Raw genomic sequence first — 25,998 nt, forward strand, 5'->3', positions numbered from 1 at the left:
ACTAAGAAGTTGCAAGGAAGCAACAGACTGCAGCATCAAAAGGCAGGTCCGTGTAGATAAATTTACCAGTCACATAGCATGGAGTAAAGTGCGAGAAACTCGATATCTCACTGCAGCAGTTCAGCAAATAGCTACAACAACAACGATATATGTATATGTGGCAAACATAATTCACTCGTCGCGGTTACTTCCACAAGTATGTTTGTTTAACGCCTGGCTGATCTCCGGTCTACTTGCCGAAGCACCATTTGTCGGTTGACTTAAGTCCCTTTACTATTTTATCTTTGCTTCACAAGCAGTGTTGCACATGACTATTGTTTGATTGTTGTTCTTGTTTTCTGCATGCGTATTTCTACCTAAATACTTAGAATAACAAGACATACGAGCATATAAAATCCATTGCACTTCCCTAGAAAGGAAGCAAAACACACTTATGGCAAAATTGCGTTCCCTGCATTTACCATTAATGAGAGAAGAAAAATATTAAAATGATGCACGCATTGACTATTTACTATTTTGTAATATTTTAAGGCGATATGCTAAAAGTTATTTCTATGTATTTCTACTTGGGATAAAAGTTAAAATTAAAATAAATATTAGCATGAACTTACATAGTCAAGCACACATACATACAAATATACTAGAATGGAAAATTTAAAAATTCCACGTTTTCGTCACCTTAAAAATTGCCAAAAATTAAAATTCTAATGATAAGAGATTATTTTTAATTTATGTGTGGGCATTTGATTTTGACGTTTCGTTCTAGCAATATACACACACTTATGTATAAATATAGAATAATGGGAGCCTTCAGTATCCGTCATTGTGTGATACAAAAATCTATAAGCGATTTCAATGTTTTTTTTTTCGACAAGAGTTCTGATGTTCAGTGTTATGCCAATTTTTACTTGGTGGATTCTCACAAATTCTCACACGCAAATCAGAAAAAACGCTTAAATTTTGTGGTACAATAAAAATAATAAAATAAAGAAGAAGAAGCGTAGTGACGTTGTTCTGGTAAAAAATTAAAAGATCGGTTAAATTTATTTTGTTGTGCATGTGTATGTAACACACATATATTTATATGTGCTTATGAATGTATATAAATACGCAGTCATACATTATGAGATATGAATATAAATTAAGCCAGCAGCTTATTAATGCCAACCGTTAAAATCAAACTTAATGGTTACATTAAATATATGTAAATAAATTAGATTTAAATATTTTAGTTTTTATACAGTATCAATCTACTACATATTAAATCTTTCAACAAAATAAATTTAATATAACAATAATGATCTGTCAACGTCCTAAATTATAATATTTAAAATTAAATAATTTCAATTTGTTATCCAACTGTCATTTATGATGTCGCAATGAAAATTATATAAAAATAAAAATGTTTTTGTTATAAATGTCCACATTTGTATATATTTTGTATATATGTGATATATAAATTTTAATTAATTATTATCCACAATTTAATACATTTTTACGGTCTAAAAGTTTGGTATTTGCTTGATTGAAAAAATAAACCTATAGCTGTATTCCACAATAAGCAATCCAGTAGGGCTGGACTAAATGTAACAGGTAGAATATGTGTATATGAATTGTACTCTGCAGTTATGTATGTTTGTTATCCAATATCGTTCATTCGTTTTAAAAATCCTGAATTTGTAAAATGTTCATTCATTAAACTATGCCGCTTTACAACTTACCACTTTTAGATTGTTCATCTATCGTTTCCATTGTGTCCATATAACTTGTTTAATATTCCAGATATTTTATATAAATTGTTAAATTGCTAACCTTCTCGCAGAGAGGTCGCGTAAATTTGATTTCGAATAAAGCACTAACTTCAATGATTCAACTAAATTCCATAAATGTTAATTTTAAAATATACAAACACTAGCGTTCATTTTACACATAACTGGGGTTGCAGCTGTTGACCGACCAGCGACGGAATATACTCGTAGCTTAGGGAAAAGCAACAAACACCTGGTTTATAAGTAACACAATTTTTATCGAACGAATATTATTTCAAAACAAAATATTCTTTCATTAGAAATCTCACTTATATTTTTAGCACCATAAATTGTATAGAATCACTCTCAAGACACTTCTTTGACATTTTTGCCACTGCGCGCACAGATTCAAGGGCGCGCAAAAAATTTAAAGCCTTTTGTCTCGCCCGTACCAGCAAATTCACAGTTTTCTTTTAAATACACTTTCCACTTTCGATTTATTTTCTTCACTGTTTTACTGTGTCAATTGATTTAATTTTTCTAATTTTCTATGGCATTCACAATTCAAATAATTTAAAAAAATCCTCATTTTGCATCCCAATGAGAAAACTATTTTTCACCGACGCATCCGTAAAATTCCAAAGTGAACAGAACACAAAATAGAAAACAACTACAAACAAAGACGCTGCGACGCTGCGCTTCGGCGAAATTCAAGTGACTGCGGCGCTCTGCCTTCAAAAATTAAACCCCAACGGACAGATAAATGCCAAGAAAAAGTGAGGTTATGCTGTGTTCAATTACCACTGATGCTGTCAAAAGTGGGTGATGCCGCAATTTTATTACCATATGATAGGAACGCGTTTTTCTTCCTTGCTACTGTGACACAGATGTCGCAGTGTATTTGTTTATATATATATTTATACTTGCTGTAATTAAATATTTTACACAATTAAAAGGTATAACAGAGAGAAATTTAATGGCAGTTGTAATAATAATAAATTTTCCTGAATTTATAAGTTCAATTATTTCGTTTTATGCACATTGTATTTATATGTATACTATCTAGAATTCTCCAAAGACTTGCATATAATATGTATGTAACAAATTGTATAATACTTTGTTGTTAATAAACTTATACACCATTATTGCTTACTTCTATTTTCTTAAATTGTACTTACAATATATTTAAATTCGGTATTCGGTTAGCTATTCGCACTTCCCGTTGCACTTGCATGTCACTAACATGAACAGTACATCAATGCAGCAATACGTCAAATATTAAAACTGACAGTTCTTCAATACATCCATCAGTATATACTTGTTTGTCAATACTTCCACTAATTCTGCATTGGCGTAATAACTTCGTTTATTGCTGTGTAATTAAAATATTAGTTTTTTAATGTAAAAATTAATTCCGTTTCCGGTCGTCTATACTATTCTTCAATAACTGTCAAAATTCAAAATGTTGGCACCGGATAAATATCTCTCTCCAATGAAGCAAATGACTGGCGCCGAAGAAAATCGCCACTTTTTGCGAGCATTCATACATACATATCGTGACTTACCAGTGTTGTGGGACACTTCTTTGCGAGATTACACAAATCGCGATAAGCGCGCCGAAGCATACGAACAACTAGTACCCATATATCGTTACCTCAAGCGTGATGCAAATGTCGAAGACGTTAAGAAAAAAATCAACACATTACGCACAAACTATCGAAAGGAATTGAAAGTGGTTGAAAGTGCACGACGCAATGGAACCATTCATCACCCACGTTGTTGGACTTTTCTCGAATTAGATTTCCTACGAAACACGGAGAAGTTTTTAGCTGTCAATCCAAGTACTCGAGGAGATTCATTTTCGGCATTTAGTGAAAATTCGCAAACACAATCATCGTTTATGGAACCACCAGGGTCCAGTTATAATTTTCGTTCAATGATGGGATCAAATACAGTACAAACGCCTCCCAATATTGCCGAAATGTTCCACAAATCTTTTGGGCACACACAAAAATTGGAGCCAGAACAGACTCCACCACCAGCTGGACAACAAGTGGGAGGAGCGAATTCATCATCAAATGGACAGTCTGTAAATTCATCAGATTACAATCACACAGCACAACAAACAGATACTGTAACGGGTGCAACAAAACGTTTGCGGTTTTCACCGGCGAATTCTACAGGTGGCACCGGTCAAACGCCAGATGAATTACTTAGCATAGCATGTGACTACCTATCCAGTACATTTCCTGAAGAGGAATCTATCGCACGCACCTGGACTCATAAGCTAAAACGTTTACCGCGTGAACAACGATTATTGGCGGAAAAATTCATTAACGAAATACTTTTTGAGGCGGAATCTGGTACTTTACATCGTGGTTCGGTGCATATTAATAGTTTCGAACCATTTGTGCGTTTCGAAGAACACTCCAGCAATGACCACGAAAATACAAAATCACAAAGCCCCAGTATACATACATCCACAACAACAATATCGCATGATGGAGAAATGAAGTCAAATGCTGGTGCAGCTGACAACAGTAGTGCTGCTAATACTGTAAATGAAAATGTTTACGAAAACTATCAGAACTAAACTGAAAAAAAATTATTACTTAAGTTAAAATGTAAATATGCTTACTTAGTGTTCCCTGGTTATTTTATTATCTTGAATTTGTTATCAAAACGGTTTATGTAAAATGTTCAATATATTTACATATAAACACATATGTACATACTAAAACATATTGCTTTTATTCAACAATTATTCTAATGACTAGAAAGAAGTATGTAATTCATGGACTTAAACAACCTTCTTATACGAGTTTTCCCCGTACGTATTGAGTACATTTTCAGTTTACGCGTTGATAGTTGGTCACACTACGAGCACACCACACGAACGGTGACGCTGCGGCAAACAACAAACTAGCGCCGATCATTGGACGATGCAGGATCCACGCAATTGAGGCGATAATGAGTGCAAGAGACAATGATAGCATTATATTAGCACCCACGGGGAATTGTGGATCCGGTGCTAACGCAGAGAGGAAAGTAATTCGGCTTACTGCAAGAACGAAATACATTTTTCCGATTCTTGAAAATTATATTTTGAAAATACGTGTACTTACATATAATGTGTAAAAGCTTTGATGTACACGTCACACCGAAGAACACCAACACCCAACCCATAAAGCGATAGCCCCATGTAGTAAGCCGTTGTGCGTGATGTTCTCGCTTAAAAACTTCAGCAAGTCCAAGCTCTCCGTTATATACAAGCAGTATATCTACGCCCCGACTGGTGCGATATGGCAATATTTTGTTATTCATCAGTTTTCCAACTACAGTGTACTGGAATAAATATGAATTTATATTTAAATATGACTAAAATAGTTTTTGTTTTAAATTCTTACCATATCTCCCTCCAAACCAGCAAAGGAAAAAAGTAAGCGTATGTCGCCTATTTCTGGATTAAAAACATCATTTGAGTGGTAATATAGACCTAAATGCATTTTTATTGAAGGGTCATCTGGTCTTGTATCCGAAGTCAATTCCACGTAGTTTGTAAACTTATTTTTGATGTCGTTACCCAGTTCGTACTTGCCAATGAAGACCGCGTCAGCAACTTGCGTTTGGCTTTCTATGGGGAAGCGATCAGGATTTTGATGACCTGTTCGTGTGTAAAAATTACGCGAGTCAATTAACTTATCACGCCACTCGGTATAGTAATAGTATGTACGACTTTCTGACTGCACAGATGCGACACTTTCCCCATAGTTGTGTTCCCTGTGTAGAGAGTTTATATGGTTAATATATGAATTGACAGTCAGGTAATCAATGACTTTAGTGTCATTGCAAATTCACTCACATTGATTCCTCCACCCATTGAAACATTTGCACACGACGTTTCAATTTAACAGCAAGCACTTGAATATTGTAGTCTGGTTCTGTAAGTGGTTCGCCAATCACTATAGGTCCGGTCATATGAACTATCCGACCATTGTAATTGTACTCTAATTCTTCATTGGGATCCAAAGTTATTGCATCATCCAGCGCTTCGTCGAGTGATAAAATTGTGTGTACAGCTCGACCCTATATTATATAAAAATATATTAAAATACTTTTATTCAGTGAAAGCTCTGCATCCAGATGACTTATGTCCACTTACTTCATTCCAAGAGAGTACGCATAATCCACCAGTAAAAAGTATACAACCAAAAGTGGCTATTAGCCAATTCGAACGGAATGCCTCCAAAAGCGCCATTGCTTATTGCTCCACTATTATACCTTAAAGCTACATGAAACCTTCAAGCTAAATGTTTAATAAAATAAGAATATTCGTTTTCTACAAAATAAATAATTATTCTTATGCTATTTCTGATGATTTGTGACTTTTGACAAAATGCGAATACCTTGAAAACGGACGACAGAGAGGGCAAATGGGAAACAGCTGATTTTTAACCATTTGTAGTCCAACAAATGGTACAAGCAGCTGTTTTTTATATGTTTACACATCTGTGTGTATACGAGCGGTTCTGTTTATTTACATTCATTTGAAGAATATTCAAATTAATCTCAAGAATTATAAAAAGTAGCGAAATGGTTATACCTTCGGCTGAAAAGCTTGCAAGGCTAGCGTTCCAACAATTTCAGCTATTACCAAAAACTGGAAAACCAACAACGGAAGAGTGGACAATCCTTTCGGCCATACTCACACACGATACTACAAAAGAGACTACTGAAGTCGTAGCTATTGGCTGTGGCACTAAGTGTGTAGGTAAAAGTAAACTTTGTAGTGGTGGTCTAATTCTAAATGACTCTCATGCAGAGGTACTGGCCAGACGTGCGCTTCTGCGCTATATTTACCATCACTTGAAGCAAGCGATACAAACCAACGTGAATGATGAATGTATTTTCCATTGGGATCCTGAAAATACTGACTTTCGATTACGACCAGATCTAAGTTTTCATTTTGTTAGCACACAGACACCTTGTGGTGATGCCTGTATTCGAAATGCAGTTGATGAAGAGACAAATACAAAAGAAAGCAGTGTCGGAGCCACTCTACCAAAACTACGAAAAATTAACAATGAAAATGAAAAGGATCCACTCAACTTCGACGATAATGTAGGAGCTCTTTTAGAAACAACTCCGAATACTGCAATCTACACTGGAGCGAAATTAATTGGTTTGGCAGATCAACAGGATGCAATGCAACAAAAAATCGGCGCAATGAGAACAAAACCAGGGCGCGGAGACCGCACATTATCCATGTCATGTAGCGACAAGTTGGCGCGTTGGAATCTGCTTGGGCTGCAAGGAGCTCTGCTGGACGCATTACTTGCGCAACCTATTTACTTGGAAACATTGACATTTGTTGGTGGTGCAGAAAATGAAGAAGCCATAAGACGTGCAATATATGAACGCTTTATTGATAAAGATTTCAAAACTGCCAAATATAAAATGCAGAAACCAAAAATAAGATTTGTTGAAACTGTCTCCTTTGAATACGCTGAGAATGATAACCGAAAAAATCCATCGCCCTCTGGTATATCATGGTGCAACATTTCTGAACATTTAAAGTGAGTTTTTATTTTAAATATATATTATCATATTCGAAATAATAATTTTTTATATTTTTAGACCCTACGAAATATCTGTAAATGGTAAAAGACAAGGTGTTACCAGGAAAAAGTTAAACACACCACAAGCTGCGTTGAGAATTAGCAAATACCATCTTTTGCATGAATTTGTGGCAATTTTACGTTTGGAACCGAAACTGATGGAAAAGCTACAAATCGATGAAAACGAGCTTAACAATTTAAAATACCAACAATATAAACAATTGGCAAAGGATTATCAAGTAGCTTGGACGTTGGCCAAACAAAACTACTTTTCACAATGGACTCAGAAGCCGCTGAATTTACTGGAATTTGGTTTGGTTGCCGTGGAAAAATAATAATAAAAACACTCGATTTAATTGAAATTTGGTCAAGTCATTTATTTGTATGTATAATGTCACTATATATTGGTTGTGTGTATGAATGTAATAATAAATATATTTGTGATAAGTGTACAACTGTATAAATATTACTATGTACAAAATATGCTTACCCTCAGCTGAAATGGATTTTTGTTTCAGTTTTAATATTCGGAACATCAAATTTCATATCTCATTCTCGTGCATGATTTTAACAGCAAAGCAAGACTAGTATTCTTTCATTTTAGTGTCAATTAATTCAGTTTATACAATATATACTGTTACTTTTCAATATGCTAAAACACACAGAAGCGCCAATTTTTTTAATACATGCTTATTGTGTTTTTTCTTTATTTAATGCATTTTTTTTTTTGCACATTTAAAATTTTTTTAACTTCAAAGCTTTTAAAAGCACAAATATTACAGTTGTTTATAATTTTGTATTCAAATATATTCATACTTATTATTTATTTATTTTGCATATGTGTACTGTTAGAATTATAATCATATAATTATCCTTTAAATATTTAATGCAAAGTGTTTGAATTTTTGGTGTTGTTTGGCGTGAATTGAAAAAAAAATACTTAACCTCCAAATAAAAGAAATGAAATAATTTTAAAGTTTGTTTTTTATTGAAATTTAATCAATTTAAAATAGATACAATTTCGTTGATAATATAGACGCTTACAAACGAGTTTAACAAATAAAACTAAGCACATACATGCATAAACACGTATGCATAAAAATATATTCGTAAAATTGAAACAACACAACTCCAAAGGAAGTTAACGAAATTGTTAAAATATAAAAAATCCTATAGAAAATTAAAATTATTTTTTTTTACAAATTTGTCATAAAAGCATGAAAAATTAATAAAAATAAAAAAATATATTTTAACGCTATTATGTAAAAGGCCCCAAAAACACATATATTTAACATACTAAATATGTTACATGCAGTTTTTTGCAATTTAATAGTTTGAAAGATGCTTTAAATGTTCTGCAAAGTAATTTTAAATTGTATTTTTGAAAACGATGTCATTATTATTTTATTTATTCTTGCTATATTTTGTAGGCGTATCAGAAAAAAAACAGAAAACGTTTATTATCTCTCAGCCTAAGTTATAATAAATTTAATTTGATTAAAACATATTTATAAGTCTACTGTCAATAATTGTATGTATTTTATTATGTCATACTTGATTGAGGTCTTAATGTGCCTATAAACTAATTACATGTAAGTAATAAAACGTTGAAACGTCTTTTTGGTTAGTTTTTTGTTTACGGATATTGTTTACTCGACCGGAGTTTGAGTTTTATCACTGTACGTAATGCTTAAGCTACAACTACACATTCACTTTTATGTGTATAAATTGAAAGCAGAAATTTCGTAAAGTTATCGGTAAGACATTTAAGCACTTAGCTGCTAAAAGTTGCCCACAACTAGACACACACTTATTTCGAAATCGTAGAAAGTCTGCAAGCCGAAAAGAGTTTATTAATGCCAAGCTAAGTCCAAAATAACATTTACTATACAATCTCACATAATGATTTAAATTTTGCTATGCTTTCAATACATATACATCTGTATTTATATATATCATCTTTTTTACTGGGATTATCATTTGCATAAACTGTTAAATTAGAAATTAATTATATATGTACTATTTTATTTTTTGTTTGCCTCCAATCGCTTGCAATCCAACTGGCTAATAATCTATTGCAGAAAATACCCACTAACCACACTTTCTAAATGTGTACGCACTTATAAACTAGCGTTGACTAACATGCCACACAATTAAATAACTCTTGTCGCCGCGATTCTCAATCGTTTGATTCGCCTCCAGTTGAATACTGTTTTCCATATCATTGTCATCTGTAAGTTGTAAAGTGTAAATGAGTATGCCGATTCTTACATATTATACGTATGTGCATTATTTATTTAAAATCAAAGAATATTCATAAATTAGGTTAGGTAAAAGATTTGTAAGCTTCGCTTGGAAATACTAAAAAAGCGGTTGTGCGGCAAAGCCTTTCTGTAACGGGTACACCTGAAAGCCACATAGATGTATGTGAGAATAGGTAATGAGTGTAATAAATATTGTAGACAGTAGAATGTGACTTAAAAGTATGTAAAGGCATGTGCGCACCCTCAGGTTCTAAAAGCAGTAAAGCATTAGTGGTATAGAAAATAAAAAAGCGCAGGCGAATGATTGAGACCAAACCAGTTAGAATATATTAATATTATTTTGAGAAAAAAAGTTTGTTCTGTAGACCCAAGAGTAGAAAATTAAAATATATAAAAATATAAAAAAATCTTTCAAATATTTAATGCGTAGTACTGATATTTAGTAGCGCATCCGATAAACTCGCTTTGAATATTGGTTGAAAATTAGTTATTTGCATATTTATACTCTCGCTCTGGGCAATGGATAACTTGAGAAAAAATTATGATATTTTGACTTCTTTACATGTTCCTTGGGACCCTGAAAAAATGGCGAAACCCGAAAACCTCTAAAGTGTTATAGGTAAGACATAATTAAAAATATGAAAGAAACTTAAAAAAAAAGTGGGATATGAGCGTGGCGTCGCCCACTTATGGGCCAAAAAATATATCTCAGGTAGTACTCGAGCGATTTCAATGAAATTGGGATGAAACATGTGCGAAATCGGTTTCACACCTACTTCCCTTATAACTCAATTTTGAATTCCATCTGATTCTTTCATTTTATAATATTTACATAAGAAACCAATGAAGATAGCGGAATAAAATTTTACACAAATTTGTATTTGAGCTGAGGTATCACTTGTGGAAAAATTGTCGAGATCTTACTATAACTTTTCAAAGTCCCTGATATCGAACATAAAGAACTCAGTGCCGAAGAGTAATTTTTTACCGAAAATATCGTTAAATCTCTCAGATATTTTAGTGTAATTCAGAGGGAATCTTTTTCTTTCAATAAAAAGAAAAAAAACTGGTTAATATCGGGTCATAACTTCTCTTAGCTCCCATATACCTAATTATAAGTTTTTAAAAAATACGGTGGGCTTTATTCCGCATATATCGGTTAATATGTGAGATCAGCCCTAACATATGTACTATATATGATGATTTTCAATTCAATTGCTTGCTTAACTTGCTGCACTGCCATTAGAAACAATTTGTAGTTTACAAAAATATTAGGCCGATCTTTAAGCAGAAGCTATCAAGATCGAAAATACTGCTTTAGTGACTAGAGCGATCCTGATTTTTTTGCGATCTAGGACAGTCAACTTGACCTAAAATTATATGGAAAAGCTTTCTGTCGCTACAACAAAAAATCAAAGCAGCGATTTTTTTTAATAAAATGTGACTTTAAGCCACAATAAGTCATGTAATAAAATAAAATAAATTTAATGTAAGGTAAATTGTTAGTAAATAAATTTAAAAAAATAATCAACTAAATACTTCATATTCCATAAACTACTGCATAAAAAAATCAAGCAGAACAAAATAAAAGTGCAAAATGAAACAGTGCTTTAACCAAAACTACTAGAACAACATGTTTAGTCAGTTGTACAGAGAAACAGGTGTGAGTGGAGAACGCTGGAAATCTTTAATACATTGCACGTGTTATGCTTTCCACCACTTGTGTGTACCAACAATTTCAAATAATTATTTTTGCAATAAACTAAAGCGATATATAGCAAAAAATTAACCAAAACAAAACATGATAAACAAGAACAATAATAAAGAAGGAACGGGACAAAGTAGTACTTGGGGATACAGCTTTTAACAAACAAATAGAGGTAAAACATAAAAAAGAGAAGAAAACAACAAATCGCATTTAAAATAAGTATGTGAAAACCTTATTTTGGTATTGAATCAGGTAACTGCCGTTGCATCAACAAATTTGCTGCGCTGTGCATGTGAATTTAGGTAAATAAAGTTTAAGGCACGTTTATTTCACTGATCACAACGTATGTATGTGTGTATGCAGCAACAGCATACTTGGTAGCATGAACTACATGAACGATAGATAACGCGTGCGTCTACATCATCAATGGGAACGCGTTGTGTTGTCAACACACACATTTGTTCGTAGCAATATATCCACATCGCTCAATCACTACAAATTATATGTACTATAAGAATTTTGAAGAAAACATAAAAAAGACATAAAGAAAAGTATAACATATAAAATGGAGGAGTACATGATTTCATTTCAAAAAGTTTCAACAATGAATTAGATGCGTTGAAAAAGCAATTTTGTTAACATTTTTTTATTATTAAGCGCTAAATTTTAGTTGGTTAGAATTTTAAATGGTTAGTTTAGTTTTAGGTAAATTTTTTTCAAATACAACATAAAACATCAAAATATGCTTTTTGTTTTGAAATCAACAAAAAAAAACAATTCGAAATAAAAATTTGTTTAAAGAAAGGCTTACGTATCAACTTTCCAAACTATCAAATGCGCCTCATTATCACCAGGATCGGTTATGGATTTTTCTTGCCCTGCAGACAACAATATATAGGTTGAATTCAGTGTGTGTTTGAGATCAAATTAAGTGAGCATTCACGCATATATACTTATATATGTATGTATGTATCTAATTATATATTTTAAATTAAAATAAATATAGATATAAAAAAAACAATTAAAACTATATATGAGGGAGGAAACAATCGATTCGGAAGATAGTGTGAAAATTAGAGTTGCCTTCCAAGTGTGTAAATAGTAGTCCTGCATATGAAAGAGCGCACACACTACAACTAGAGCAGAAGCGGTTTTAGCTTAGACTTCGGTAAACACACTACACGCTCTACACTCGCTTAAAACTATTATATATTTATATATAAATGCAGTCTATTGAGGTTGTGCGTCAACGAAAAGCGATGACTTACTTATGCGAAAATCGATGTAGCCCTCGCCGCCACACATGACTAGCATATCCGGTCGTTTGTTGGTGAATTGCAATTGTCCGCCATTTTGTGGCTGCATCGGCACAGATACAAAGAACTTGACCGCATCGCGATGACCGTGGAACGACAACTGAGCATTAGCCATACAACATAACGGTATTTGACTATTGGGATCATCTGCAAGTGATTATTAAATATTTACATTAACAGTGGTTCTCGGTTATTATCTCAAAATAATGTTACTTGATTTGCCTTGACCCTCCGATAATGGCACCGAAATTATGACACCGTTACTGGTACCGATCCACAAACGATTGCACGATACCATCAATGCGGTAATACGCACAAAAGAGAAACCCAATTTACCAGTGCCCAACATTTTTGAAACATACGGCTCGATATCCACATCCTGTTTGTGTTCGAAAGTGTTCGAACTGTATAAGCGCAGCGTAGAGTCCAAACTGTGGGCGCAAGCAAAAGTCACATTTAAAAGTTGTAAATATAGAGTTTATGTATCGAACTCACCGTATGGAAACCCATACACCGGAGCCGGTAGCAGCCATTTGTCGCACTTGGCTCTCCTTACGTGGATGCGCCTCCAGCGAGTGGACTATGCTCAGTGAGATCGGATCGACAATGTAGATCTTGTTGCGGTGAGCGGCCCAAATGCGTTCGCCGGCCACACAGAGGCAACGTATCGAATGATTACGATCACCCAGCGTTACCAGGTGATAACTATTCAGATCCCATTGGCCGTCTGTTTGGCGGCGAAACACTGCCAATTGAGCATTAGCTAGGGCCACAACAACGCGCGATTCCACATGCACTATCGCTAGGACGGCATCGGGCAGGAGAACCTTATGCAAGCATTCATGCCAGCGACCTACAGCACTATGCACATACAGCCAACCTTCCTGATCGCCCATCCACATGGTCGGACCAATCGAACTCATTGGAGGATCTTGACGACTCTTCGTACCCAATATCGGGTTGATGGGCTTCGAGAAGGACGGCTGCAAGTTGTTATTGTTGATGTTCGCTTTGGCGCTGGTCACACTGCCGTCGTCCTGTAAGCGTTGTGGTGCACCCGGTAGCGCCTGTCGCACCTTAATCTCTTGTATATTGCCCAATGGCTCATTAGCCGCATTTTTCGCATCGTCTGCTGTCTTTTCAACCGCCTCTTTAGCATTCTCCTCCACCACAGCCGTTTCAATGGCTATCACCTCCTCCGCCTGTTCATCTGCACGCACGGTTTTGCTGGTGTTGCTGTTTTTGTCGGCTTTCGGACGCACGCGCACAAACTCGACCTTGCCAAATGATTCGGCACCCTCGCCGGGTCGCTCCAGCATTTCACCAGCTTTAACTACTTCCGAATTCTCTAGCAGAGCATAATCCTTCTCCACGGCGCCTATAAATATATATATACAAAATCGTTTTTATATCAAATATGTAGATCGTTTATAAATGCACTCACCTTGCACCGAGGCAATACAAAGCATGTGCGATGCACATATGGGAAACGCGTCTAGCACAACTGCCGACTGATTGGCATCCACCACGGTTACGGTGCTCGCCGCATGCGTGCTCGTGCATATCCAAACATACGATGACAGCTGTGTTTCTGGCTCCAAATTGGCTAAACTCGCACGATTTATCTGGCGATCGAGCGCTTCAGCTGAATGCTCGGCTGTGGGACTGGTAATCTCTGCGATTTTAGCTGTCGAACGTGGTGCATACGGTGATGTTGACGGTATAACTGAACGTCCATCTTTGGTAAAACCACCGTTAAGATTCACACCGGCGGCACAGAACACTTTCATGTGCGGCGACGCTTCGGCTAGCGGATTGCAGTAGACTGGCACCGGCACACCGCCAGAGTGACGATTGGGCTGTTCTTGATTCGCCTTGTTTATAGGCAAACTCCAACCGTAAGCCTGCAAACGACCATCTTCCTTCTGTACATGTGCACGCAATTGGCGATATTGTTCGCGTCGTCGTGCGCTGGCGCGTTCCGATGTACCCTCCTCGGAGTAGTCTTTGGTGATCAATGCATTCGCGAGACCCGCACTGGCCGGGTGTGGTGGTGGATTCGCATTGTCGCGTGCACCGGTTATGGCAAGGCGATTGTCGCTATTTCGACTGGGGGATCCGTGGCTGTGAACTGGGCTGGAGTAACGAAACATAGGCCCCCCTCCCTGCCCGTCAGCGACGCGCTCCTGCGGGCGATTGGAGGGGCTTTACGAATAAGGGAAAACCAAATATATTTATAGAAATAGACATGTGGCTCAACCATTTGGATACTTACGTAAATAGGCTGCTAAAATATTTCCATATGCTTTGCTTGGACTTCTTGTCCAAATTGTCGACGGTGCGTGAGGCGCGTAAAATCTCCGTTAAACGCACAGCCTCCTGCAACTCCATCAGACGCTCTTTGTATTGATTGCGCTCCATCAACACCATCGCCATTTCTACGCGCGTAAAGCGCTTGCGTTGTGCCAATGGCACATCATTCTCATCCTGTTCAGTGTCATCTGAAAAGCAACAACAACAACATAAAAGCGTAAATTATTGTTGGAAAAATAGATATTCTCAAACAAGCACTCACTCTGTTGCTTAACCTGTTCCTTTGTCTTTTTCAGCTCCTCCTCCAGCTCGCTCACCTTCTGACGCAATTTGTTGCGCGATTGCTGCATGGCATTCAGCTCTTCGCGCAGTATCTCAATCTCGCCGGTCAGTTCATCGACTTTGGCAATCAAGTCGTCCTTGACAATGTTCAAAGCATTCCTGAAAGCGACCAAAAAAAATGTTAATGGATTGGTATGTGTGCTTGTTGTGTTCTGGCACTCACTTCGTTGCCAAAAGTTCATTATTCTCCATGATGAGGTTTTCCACTTCCTTGCCCATGCCTGCAACAAGTTTCGTGGGAAATTAGGTTTAAATACATATAAATATTTAATTATATAGAATTATGATTCAAATATAGATTTGCAGATATGAAAGAGCGTGAAAGTTAAAAACAAAACAACAACAAAAAGAACAAATAGCTATTTGCAACAAACAATTTTGTTAAGTAAATTAAAATAAAAATAATAATAATAATTTAAATTCTAATAAAGCAAAATGCTTAAAACTTAAATCATGAAATCATTTTGTTATATACAGTTATATTTTCGAACAATTATAGTAAATATTTCGCAATGTATACGCAATTTTTATTTAACCATACTATTTTGCTTTATTTGTGAATACCCTCAATTCAAAAATTTATTTATTTGTATTAAGTCAAGTTTCATTGTTGTTGTTGTAGAGACTACACTAACACTGATTGTTGATAAAAATCAGGAACTCAAGGAAGACTTTTTCGACGGGTTCCAATCGTGTAAAAAATCATTTGGTTTTGAGATAAGTGGTTTAAAGGGGCATGCAAGGAGACAGGGATTCGTTACGTGTAGGTTAGGTTAGGTACGATGGATGTTTCCTTAAGGGCTTAGGTAGATTTCAAAAATTCAAAATTTGAAAAAAAAATTATTGTCTTATTAAATAGAGCAATATCTTTAAAATATTATCCAAAAATATCAAATCAATGCGTGTAATATTCTAAGATATATACCCTTTGGAAATTTCGCGTTTATCGTAAAACTCAATGTTTCAAATCGGTTGACACGAAAAAAAAGTTATGTAACGATTTAGACGAAGGTTTTTTTATATTTCATCGGGCAGGTTCTGTAATTCACTTCCGAGTGAGATTCTTGCCGAAAAAAAGTGAATTTTTTGGTTTAAATTCAGTCAAAAGTACAAATTTAAACATTTTCTTTTTTCTTTAGTTTATTAGCGAGATTTTTCCATGTACTATCGAAATATTTTTGGTTTATTGTTTTGAGATGAACAAATCATGAGTTATGATGTCCACCGCAAGCCCCCTTTTTTGGACACATCATGGAAAATTAGGGGCCAACAGCAGAGTTTTTGGAATTTTCAAATCAAAATTTCTCAAAATACTGTATGTATCATATTAAAAAAAAAAAAATAGTGACAATACCCTTGTTTTTAGCCTCTGAAACCCACCTAGCCCCTTAAGAGGCCATGCAAGGAGGCGGGGGTTTGTTACATGCATTAGTTAAAGACAAAATCAGAAACCATTGCCACTACAGTCGAGCCTACATAATCGGCCCTCCAACGGGTGGAAAATAAATTTTTTCTGCCGATAAAGGTATTCACAAAAATTTGTTGAATTTTTAAATTTTTTCTTTAATGATTTTACAGTGGTTGGAATGCATTTGAAAACTTATTTATAAATTAATATATAATTTTGATTGTAAAAATATTTAGTACTACAATAATATATAACTTGTTAAATACAAAAGCAAAACCCACCATAACCGATTTTTAACGAAACACAAACGACTATTACAAAAATTACAAACTCAAAATTTACCAATGATAGAGATAACATCGAGAGATAGTGTTCTACTGTTTTCTACTGTGAGTATACGAAAGCGGCAATTAGCCGTAACTTACCGAAATAGTTGTCGTTAGCTTTTTATGTACGAGAGCAATCGCAAATGGGTATTCGTATAGCCCGAGTACGTTTTTGTCAAACAACGCATTTCGTTTGAGCCAGCAGCGAGTGTACGAAACATGAGTATATTAATCAAACGTTTTGTATTTCATTCGAAAACGCCGTGAAATGTTTTCGTATTTACATGCGTATATCGTGTATATTCGTTCGTTCGATTGTATTTTATGTTTTGTTTTTAGTTCAAATAACATTTCGTGTATTCAGTATACAGAGAAAGGAACAGGACAAAAGAGATGATGAATTCGGTTATACAATGTTGTTGGATTTTAAATATTGTACATAATTGAGTTAACACCCAACGAATGGGCTAGATGATGAGTTGCCAATTCAGTTGTTTATTTGTTTTTCTTTTTTTGTATATGACTTTCAACTTAGGCGATTACAGTTATTAGTTGGTGTTTAATATATTTACATGTTACATAGATAAATCCATAGATATATGAATCTTGATACCTACCCGAAGAAGCATATTCTCCAGGATGCACCCAGCTTCCTGTGTTGTGGCGAATGTGCGTGCGAGAGAGAGAGCACAATTGCAATTACAGTTCCACAAAGCATTGTATTATTGTTGTTGTATATTATATTTAACAATATTATTAGCAATTGAATTTGTGTGCGTATTTTGTTTTTGGAGCGCGTGTAACAAGCATTTCGGGGACATTTCAAATTGTTGCAATTTCAAGCAGCACATAGACGCATATAATAAGAGAGAACAAATGTGAGCATTTTTATATATTTTCAATATGATGACTATAAGTAAACAATCTATATATATATATATATGTACATATAGTATTAGTTATGATTAATTGTATGGTTTTAGTGTTGATGCAGGCATTTTTAGCAAATAATTACATTACAACTATAGTACTGATGTGTGGTTCAGTAGTGCAAATTTGTTAAATAAAAAAATTTCAAAATTTTCAAAATTTCTCGTGTCCAGCAACGCGGCACAGTGAAGCAGATGAGTATGTGTAAATACATTGTTAAGAAGTTAGCCCACATACCTGTAACAACTTCATGCTCTTCACTCTCTTCATTATCTTGAAAGGACAACTCTTGGTATAGGGTATTAGCAGAGCGTTGCTCCTTTTTGGTTGTTGAACGCCCAACTGCGCGCGCGCACATATTCAATTATTATTCAAAAAACATGTATATAAATTTAAAAATTTGTTTGGATTGTACAGGATATGGAAAGGGTAAATATTTTTAATTTTAATTTTTTCATATTTGAGGTTAACACGAATGCAAGAGTAGCGTAAAAAGGAAAAGATTAAAGAGATAAATAAAAATTACGATTAGTACAATTTTAATACAGTTAACACTAAGTCATAAGATAATTGTGCAAATCGTAAATTGCCATCTTCCACACTCACCATTGGCTGGTGCATTTGGCACAACGGGACTCGTTTCACTTTGCGGTGATGTAGCTTGATTCTGCTGTTGCAATGTGTCCGTCTCAGCCGCACGCTCCACCGTCTGCAGGCTCTCCAATTCATTTTGCAATGATGGTGGGCCGGAATCATCCGAGTTGCTGCCCACACTACAGATTGTCTCTGTATCTAGCATGGCGGAGTTTTCGAGTGACGCGAAGCCATACGATACTGGGCCGGATGACCTATAAAAATGTGTTTAAAATGTAACATTAAAAATCGTTTACTTGATTACACGAATAGTTTCGGAATTGAAAATAATTTTGTAAAACTAAAACTTTAAAATGCCATCAATTGAAAAAACAAACAAATTTAGGTATTACCGCGCAATTGGATTTAACCTGGCTCGATTCAGTTCTAAGCGCTCCGAAGCGGAACTCATTTGTGAGTGTGTAGAGCCCATGAGCATTTTGGTGCGTTCCATGTAGTCAACATGGTTTTTGAAAAGCTCCGTATAACGGTCATGCAGTTTATTATATTCCTAAAATTAGTGAATTACGCAATTTCTTTAATAATAAAAACGAAGTTTTAAATAATTCGAGTATACTAACCTTCTTCAGTTCGGTTTCACGCTCTTCCAGACGGCTCGCATGTTCCAAACTGTTTTTATGCTTCAATTCGAGCATGCGCACAATGCTTTCTAGTGACTCCAGGCGACTTGCCAACTCCTTGTTTTCTTGTTCAGCCACATCCTCCGACTCAAGCAGCTGTAAATTATTAAATTAATTTTTTCAATTATTAATGTTTTCCAAATTTATTGTTTACCTTCTGCTCGGATTGTTTGCGTGCACTCTTCTCACGTTCATATTGTGTGACCAGCTGTTCATTATCCTCGCGCAGCAGCTCCAATTCAACATCTTGCTCCTGATTTATGCGATATGATGCATCCAGGCATTCCAAGACATTCACCAGTAGCGGCATAAGATTCTTCACCACATCTTCGTCATAGCGATTAATCATACGCTCGAATTCTTGATAAATACTACCAGCTAATTGTTGCACCTATTGAAGAAAACAGTGGTTATTGCTTGTGAGAGAATATTATTTGATAAAACGTAACGAACAACAAACGAACGAAATTGATAAATACGAAATGTGCTTTCATACAGTAAATCTGAATTTCATATGTGAACTTATATAGAATATATAGGTCTATGTAGGAAATACACTTAAAGGTTAGGTTCTCAAAGGAATATCTTAATCAAAACTCAATTGTTCTAAGATACTGAGAAGTAATAGAAGACCTAAGATAGACAAGGTAAGGTAACCCAGCCGCTAGATGATGATCTTGATGCCTCCGTTTGAGCACCTACACAATGAGGCCCATATGTTACCTGTGAAGGAGCATAATGAAATGCTTTCCAGACAGTTCCTGTTGGGATGCTTTCTTATAAATTAGCCCTGCAGTCACCTACTGAAAGCCGAGCCGCCTCCCAAAGCCATCAAGAGTACCTTCCTGAAATACGTCGACGGAATACAGGACTATACCGAATCGAACTTCAGATGCGACAAACATTCGACAAGCACTGAACGCCATTCACAGAGGAGTCATTAACGCCTTTATCGACACTCTCCCCGTGTATGGCGTACTAGGAGATAAAATACCATCCATCGCCGGCACAGAGCTCTAGTTGCCTCGCGAAACTAGAGTGATCCTCGCGTAACTTTGTTCTGACTGTAGCAGATTAAACTCCTACTTATCCAGACTAGGCCCCGACATGACACTAACCATGGCTTTGCATGCCCCCTAAACTCCCACTCATCTAATAACCCTTTCCTTTTGGTCCGCCCCTGTAGGGTTTGGCCGTCCTTCGGCAATCTATTTAGATCCGTGAATAGTAAGAAACCAACTTAATCTGACTCTGTGGTTGGAAACCGTAAGTATTGTGATTGTCAGATAAACTGTGTAAAAGACGCGCAAATTCTACTTTCTAAATTCTTAAGAATTATATAATGAATTAGGAAAAAAATATGAATATCAATTCAGGCACAGAGCTAATTATTTTTCGGAAAGAATGTAGTTTTGCTATTTCTTCATCACCTTATACATTAGCATATTTGGTCAGTAATACCGATTTGTTTAGAAGAAACCTGTTTTTCGCGCTATTCGCTTTAATAATCGAAAAAAATCTACTTCAAACCCACATGTTTTAACACTGAACTGTATATTGTATATGTATGCAAATATTTGCATTTATTAATTCGAATTGTTGTCTGCAGCGACAAATATTATTGCCATTTTAAGACTGGTATCCAATTTCTTCAGATTACGTTGTGGCTGACGCCTTGCTTCTCTTCCGTTTCAATTTTATCAGCGATATGAAATAATGAATGAAAGTCTGGTAGGTTTACTCATCAAGCAAAATGATTCATAAAGCGTATCACATGGCATTTTACAGTTTTTTTTATCGAAACATACATGCAAACATATGTGTATATATATGAGAGTACAAATAAAAAACATACAAATAAAACATAAAAACGATAATGTAAAGGCCAAGCGATAAAGTTTAATTAAATGTTTACATGCACACATACTTATACAAAAATGAACCCACATACATACAGACATCTAAACATAAAATATTTGGTAAATTTGCTAACTTGTATTTTTCTTAAGCAGTTTGAGCACTTTTATACTACATTAAAACAGTGCAAACACAAGAAATATGTATATAGAGTCATTCGATAAACGACCTTGTACAGCGCAATCGCAAGGGCGGCCTGTTAACACAGATTATCTTATTTTTCAAATTGCACAGATAAACATGTACATATTTGGAAATTCAAGACAATAGCGTAAAAAATTAATTTAAAAACTTATTTTTTGACAGTTGACTCCTATTTTGGTCTTAACTTCTCAAAATGTTAAAATTACTTTGTGTCCTACATACAAGATTATCAAATTATATTTAAGTAATCTCATTTTTGTTCGTTCGTTTGGATAGTTATTTAGCAGTAGATCAGAAATTGTTTACACTAGTCGAGAGGTTAAGGAATTTACAACTGACGTTTCTTTGAATGTCTTAAATAATCCACTAATTAGTAACTGATACCATCTAAGAGACTTTTATATTATTTTATATTAAAATTACTTATTCATGCAAACATACACATTTAAAATACACTTTAAACAAAAAAATATGTTAAAAACTTACACACAAACAAAAAACCAATTATTATAAATAAATTAACGAAAACCAACAAATATATAATTATACAAATAATTGTTATAATTTGAAATAAATAAAACGATAAACGAATACTAAAATTAATAAACTCACGATGCTCACAACCTGTTCATTCTGAAAAAGAAAAGAAAAATAATAAAGCAAAAATTAAATTTTGACTTCAATGAAATTATTCGAAAAACTTATGCAACTACAGTGGTGTAAGGAAGAAATAATTTAAACTAAAAATTAACAGATAATAAAAATTCTACAATAATAATACACAAAGTATGCACATACGTACAGCTGTGTTCAAAATAATAATAGTGCCAAGAAGTCAATATTTGAATTTCTTATGAAAAAGTTATTTTTTTTTCTGTGTTGAAATAGAGTACGAACATAAAAGAAACCTTAATTTTACATATTATTATTAAAATAAAATCGCAAAATTTGTCAATAACGTTAATAAAACTAAAATAGCTTGAAAATTCGTTTTTAAAATAATAATATTAGAACTTCACAGCTTTAATTTGAATCGGAATGTACAAAGAAATGGGGTTCAGTATTTGGTCGAAAAGCTCCTCTTATATAAAACTGCCTTACAGGGAAGCGGCATAGAGTATAGAGACTAGGCTTTCATAATGGGTTTTAGGTATTTCTTCCCAAGAATACTTCACTATTACCCCAAGTTCGCGATTATTGCTTTTCTGAATATCACCCCATAAGTTAAATATGGAATGGCGCAGGCCAAGGCATGACCTTAATCCCTTTGATACGAAACAACTCCTTGGCTAGCCGACTCGTTTGTTTCGGGTCTTATTTTTGACCATCCATGTTTTACCGTTAACGTAGTGTGTCTAGCGTGGTATTCAGTCTTCGGTGGACGATGCACAAACTGTCATTAACCTGACTATACTTTCATCTGTCCATAATATATTTCGTCTCTTTTCCAATCAAAATGATAAGACTCTAACACACGCACTATTATTATTTTGAACACAACTGTATGTATGTAACTATGTAGGCGTCATTTTTAAAAGTAGAATCATGCATCATAGAAACTAGTTATTGGGAGCGAATAAGGAAAGTTTATACTCGAATAGAAATACTACTTCGAAATGAAAATACTGACTCTGTGTATATCAAATTATTTTTTAATGATCATAGACCTTTAAATTTTCAAAATTGGAATCAAGATATTCCTATGAGCTTAAATTACCAAACCCTCTTATTATTGTACATTATAAATTTATTAATTGTAATTTTTCAAATAATTTGCATATAGAAAACTGACATATTAAATATAATTATTATTGTTTCTTTTCTCTAAAAATTTGCTAACAATTCCTTATATCATTAAATATACTACAACAAAAAGCTAACGTTTTTTTAGCAATTAAAAAGCTATTACCAAAAATAAACACCGTCTTGTCTGTTTTACTTCCTGTCAGATTGTTTAAAGAGTTCTATAATTGTATTCCAAAAATAATTACATGCAAAGACTCATTTACATACATACATACATATGTACGCTTGTTTAAGTATGAACCTACTTATTTGTATGTGAAAGTGTATAGCCCAAGTAAGAGTAATTAACCCTACCAAGTTTGTCAAACTTCAACTCATGTTATTGACACTATTTTAAAGCACACAAATATTTACGACTTGACTGCTAGCCAATAATATAAAGTGTATTATTATTTAAAACTGTTAGGGTTAAATTTGAATTGTATACTATATTAACATGTAAAGCATAAACAACCCCAATTCAAGAAAATAATAACTTAATTTGAAGATGATAATGCAAATAATATATAACTATATAATAATAACAGTAATGTACGTATATAAATAAATTATTATGATTATTCATTATTTATATATAAATAAATGCACATTTTCCAAGCATACATATGTGTAATAAAAATCAAACAAATTAATTGATTGAAAACACTCTGAAAAATCAATGACGACCACTTGGGGTTAAAAAGAATAAAAACAACACGCTAAATAGCATAACGATATCAAAGCAAAAGGCAAACAAGCAAACGTGTATTAGCGCAAAGACAGACTGAAACCAGTGGGTTACAAAAAAAAAAAAAACATCGGTATATATGTATGTCAGCGGTTGATGTAATGCGAAATCAATAAAATGCTTTATCACGTCTTATTAACGGGAATAATTGTGCATATATGTATTTTACCGATTTGGTAATAACGTTTTGAAGGATATAAAAACGTTGAAAAATGATGTCAAATTAAATAAATATCAGCTACTATAATTCCTTAAATATGTGCTTAAGCTTTGTGCATAAAACTTTTGAACTGCGAAGTCCTTTTCACAAACGTTTCTACGAATACTTCAAACAAAGTTTGGCGTATTGATTGTAATGTGACTTGCCAAAAGGAAACAATAACAAAACTAAATATTACAATGTCAATGACCAACTATTAACACACACATTCATTTATAAGTATATAACGAGCTGCACGTGAATGTAGTAACAAGCAAAACTTTAGTTTAGGTTGGAAAAAAATTGTATTTGATAGATCTTTAATTTTATTTTATGTCACGATTATATAGTTGAACTGATAGTACTATGAATAAAAAATTAGATTTTACACTTTTTAATCATCAAATATTTATTTGTTTCAAAAACTGTTTGCGTGCAATCTACATTTTTTGATATTAGTAATATTCACATTAGAAATTAGTAAATTTTTATTGCTGTAAAAATCAATACAAAATAACTTTAACACAAAAAAAAAACAAAACTTGAAATCTATTAGTCCCATGCCATTGCCAGAGCAAAAGATTATAATCAAATTCCAACAGGCACTGGCGACATGTTGGTATTAGCAATAGGTATTAATATAGATTATGTTTTCGTAATTTCGACATAACATATTGCAAATAACTGCAAAAATACATGTAGTACATAAGGTCTTCGGCATAAAATAATCAAGATAAGGCGATTTTAAACAATGACAACTATTTATTTATAAGTTATGAAGTCCGAAAAGTAGATCGAAATACCAATGTAAATATAAATATGTATACTATAAGCTGGCATATCCGTCGAAATAGTTTTCATAATAATTTGCAACGTGGCATTTATGAAATAAGTGCACAATTTTTTTTTTATATTTACACAATTTAACTTTACATATAAATATATATGTATATACATAAAATTCTAACAGTTTTACTTATAGATGGTAGATATGTTGAATACTTATGTATTCCAGTTTAGTTTTAAGTTTTTTTTTTACGTACCTTTTCCGACATGACCATATTGTTATCCTCGGTGCCATAAACGGTCTCAGCGCCTGGCTGAGGTCCGTGGTTGTTGAGCATTGTGTCGTCGTCCATTGTGACTTAATTAATTGTATATGCTAAAGCAAAATTTACGCGGCACACTTTAATTGTGATTATTTTATCCAACTTTTACTTTTTGCATACTTGTTTGAAACGAGTTAAACTATTGAAACACACGATGACGTGCCACTGCTAGATTGTAATGCGGAAACGAAAGAATGTGTGGGCGTGGGAAAGTGGTTTCAGACTTATCCACAATGTGATCTCTAACCACTACGACGACGCCCTTTCCAACAGCTCGCCTTGAACCCACCACCCACAACGTCGATTTTCCACACTTTACGGGTTTTCTCAATTAATTCACTTTTTTACACAAAAACATATGAATTTATTGTGGAAAAGTATTTTTTTATTGTTTTATTGTTTTTATCACTTTACACTTTTCATTTTCTGCGTAACATATGCTTTTAATTGTTTGTGGTTTGCAAATTTTATTTTTTCTATTGATGAATGAAATTGGATAGCGCAATACTACGCCTTCCCTTCCTTTTTTCTGATTGTCATTGCACTTTTGACTAGATTTATTTCACTTTCCTCTATTACGATGAGCTTTACTTATCACATTTTTAAGCCGTCATACTTATTTTCTTAAATATGTATGTTTTATTGTGGTAATTTGCATTTTTATAAAACTATTTTAATTTTTATTTTGCACTAAATTTGTCTGATACAAATAGCTGGCGTGAAAATTTTTCTAATTGTCTTATGTGTCTGACATTCTCCATTATTGCTTTTCATTTGACAGTTCCTGAAACCAATCAGAACCAGTGGTTCATAGTGACATAAAGAATATAGGGTGAGTTTTGTAAAATA

General features: G+C 34.1%; 5 protein-coding genes across 19 annotated transcripts in view; 2 read left to right on the top strand and 3 right to left on the bottom strand.

Annotated features, from left to right (window-relative positions):
* LOC105221001 (protein ECT2) overlaps positions 1-2,731 on the bottom strand; it is a 36,708-nt gene extending 33,977 nt beyond the window's left edge. Inside the window, exons 1-2 of one of the 3 annotated variants that reach the window (XM_011197619.3) lie at positions 2,078-2,729; positions 1,722-2,001 (exon numbers count right to left, since the gene is read on the bottom strand). In XM_011197619.3, coding sequence (XP_011195921.2) covers positions 1,722-1,761 — 40 coding nt within the window. In that variant the 5' untranslated portion in view covers positions 1,762-2,001; positions 2,078-2,729. Of the gene's footprint in view, positions 1-1,721 lie in introns of all 3 variants that reach the window. The other 2 variants (XR_003753353.2, XM_011197620.3) reach the window with 2 other exon arrangements.
* A 321-nt stretch (positions 2,732-3,052) lies between these two features.
* Positions 3,053-4,492, top strand: LOC105221000 (uncharacterized). Its single transcript, XM_011197616.3, has one exon. The coding sequence runs from the start codon at positions 3,211-3,213 to the stop codon at positions 4,339-4,341; it is 1,131 nt and encodes a 376-aa protein (XP_011195918.2). The 5' UTR covers positions 3,053-3,210; the 3' UTR covers positions 4,342-4,492.
* On the bottom strand, positions 4,436-6,154 carry LOC105220994 (transmembrane protein 43 homolog). The gene is made up of 5 exons (XM_029046220.2): positions 5,911-6,154; positions 5,611-5,834; positions 5,156-5,528; positions 4,874-5,093; positions 4,436-4,809 (listed from the first exon to the last, which is right to left on the bottom strand). The coding sequence occupies exons 1-5, from the start codon at positions 6,004-6,006 to the stop codon at positions 4,598-4,600; spliced, it is 1,125 nt and encodes a 374-aa protein (XP_028902053.2). The 5' UTR covers positions 6,007-6,154; the 3' UTR covers positions 4,436-4,597.
* Positions 6,155-6,193: 39 nt separating this feature from the next.
* On the top strand, positions 6,194-9,169 carry LOC105220992 (tRNA-specific adenosine deaminase 1). Of its 2 annotated transcripts, XM_011197594.3 has the most exons (3): positions 6,194-6,519; positions 6,571-7,324; positions 7,386-9,169. In XM_011197594.3, the coding sequence occupies exons 1-3, from the start codon at positions 6,342-6,344 to the stop codon at positions 7,699-7,701; spliced, it is 1,248 nt and encodes a 415-aa protein (XP_011195896.2). In that variant the 5' UTR covers positions 6,194-6,341; the 3' UTR covers positions 7,702-9,169. The 2 variants fall into 2 exon arrangements, with proteins under 2 accessions (XP_011195896.2, XP_011195895.2); XM_011197593.3 differs by having other exon boundaries at positions 6,194-7,324.
* Positions 9,170-9,298: 129 nt separating this feature from the next.
* Positions 9,299-25,922, bottom strand: LOC105220995 (JNK-interacting protein 3). 12 transcript variants are annotated; one of them, XR_003753365.2, is made up of 19 exons: positions 25,084-25,922; positions 21,921-21,941; positions 19,402-19,638; positions 19,188-19,343; positions 18,960-19,117; positions 18,580-18,821; positions 18,211-18,315; positions 17,661-17,696; positions 17,143-17,160; positions 15,473-15,530; positions 15,230-15,408; positions 14,930-15,155; positions 14,099-14,859; positions 13,150-14,032; positions 12,868-13,085; positions 12,607-12,801; positions 12,150-12,216; positions 11,570-11,830; positions 9,299-9,597 (listed from the first exon to the last, which is right to left on the bottom strand). XR_003753365.2 is itself a non-coding variant. In XM_011197603.3 (18 exons), exons 1-18 carry the CDS (start codon positions 25,177-25,179, stop codon positions 9,594-9,596), a joined length of 3,660 nt encoding a protein of 1,219 aa, XP_011195905.1. In that variant the 5' UTR covers positions 25,180-25,922; the 3' UTR covers positions 9,299-9,593. The 12 variants fall into 12 exon arrangements, 10 of the variants coding, with proteins under 10 accessions (XP_011195905.1, XP_011195899.1, XP_011195898.1 ...); XR_003753364.2 differs by having other exon boundaries at positions 11,570-11,846; XM_011197603.3 differs by lacking the exon at positions 11,570-11,830.
* Positions 25,923-25,998: the final 76 nt, after the last annotated feature.

This window comes from Zeugodacus cucurbitae, chromosome 4 (assembly GCF_028554725.1).
Source record: "Zeugodacus cucurbitae isolate PBARC_wt_2022May chromosome 4, idZeuCucr1.2, whole genome shotgun sequence".
Taxonomy (NCBI): domain Eukaryota; kingdom Metazoa; phylum Arthropoda; class Insecta; order Diptera; family Tephritidae; genus Zeugodacus; species Zeugodacus cucurbitae.

Excerpts from the sequence above, each read along its gene's own strand:
- LOC105221000 (XM_011197616.3), top strand. The coding sequence starts at position 3,211 with ATGTTGGCACCGGATAAATATCTCTCTCCAATGAAGCAAATGACTGGC.
- LOC105220994 (XM_029046220.2), bottom strand. The coding sequence starts at position 6,006 with ATGGCGCTTTTGGAGGCATTCCGTTCGAATTGGCTAATAGCCACTTTT. Across the intron at positions 5,094-5,155 it reads CTGGTTTGGAGGGAGATATG|TACACTGTAGTTGGAAAACT; the intron begins GTAAGAATTTAA and ends TATTTATTCCAG. Across the intron at positions 4,810-4,873 it reads AAAGCTTTTACACATTATAT|TAAGCCGAATTACTTTCCTC; the intron begins GTAAGTACACGT and ends TCGTTCTTGCAG.
- LOC105220992 (XM_011197593.3), top strand. The coding sequence starts at position 6,342 with ATGGTTATACCTTCGGCTGAAAAGCTTGCAAGGCTAGCGTTCCAACAA. Across the intron at positions 7,325-7,385 it reads AACATTTCTGAACATTTAAA|ACCCTACGAAATATCTGTAA; the intron begins GTGAGTTTTTAT and ends TTATATTTTTAG.
- LOC105220995 (XM_011197596.3), bottom strand. The coding sequence starts at position 25,179 with ATGGACGACGACACAATGCTCAACAACCACGGACCTCAGCCAGGCGCT. Across the intron at positions 19,118-19,187 it reads GTGAAACCGAACTGAAGAAG|GAATATAATAAACTGCATGA; the intron begins GTTAGTATACTC and ends CACTAATTTTAG. Across the intron at positions 18,822-18,959 it reads AGGTTAAATCCAATTGCGCG|GTCATCCGGCCCAGTATCGT; the intron begins GTAATACCTAAA and ends ACATTTTTATAG.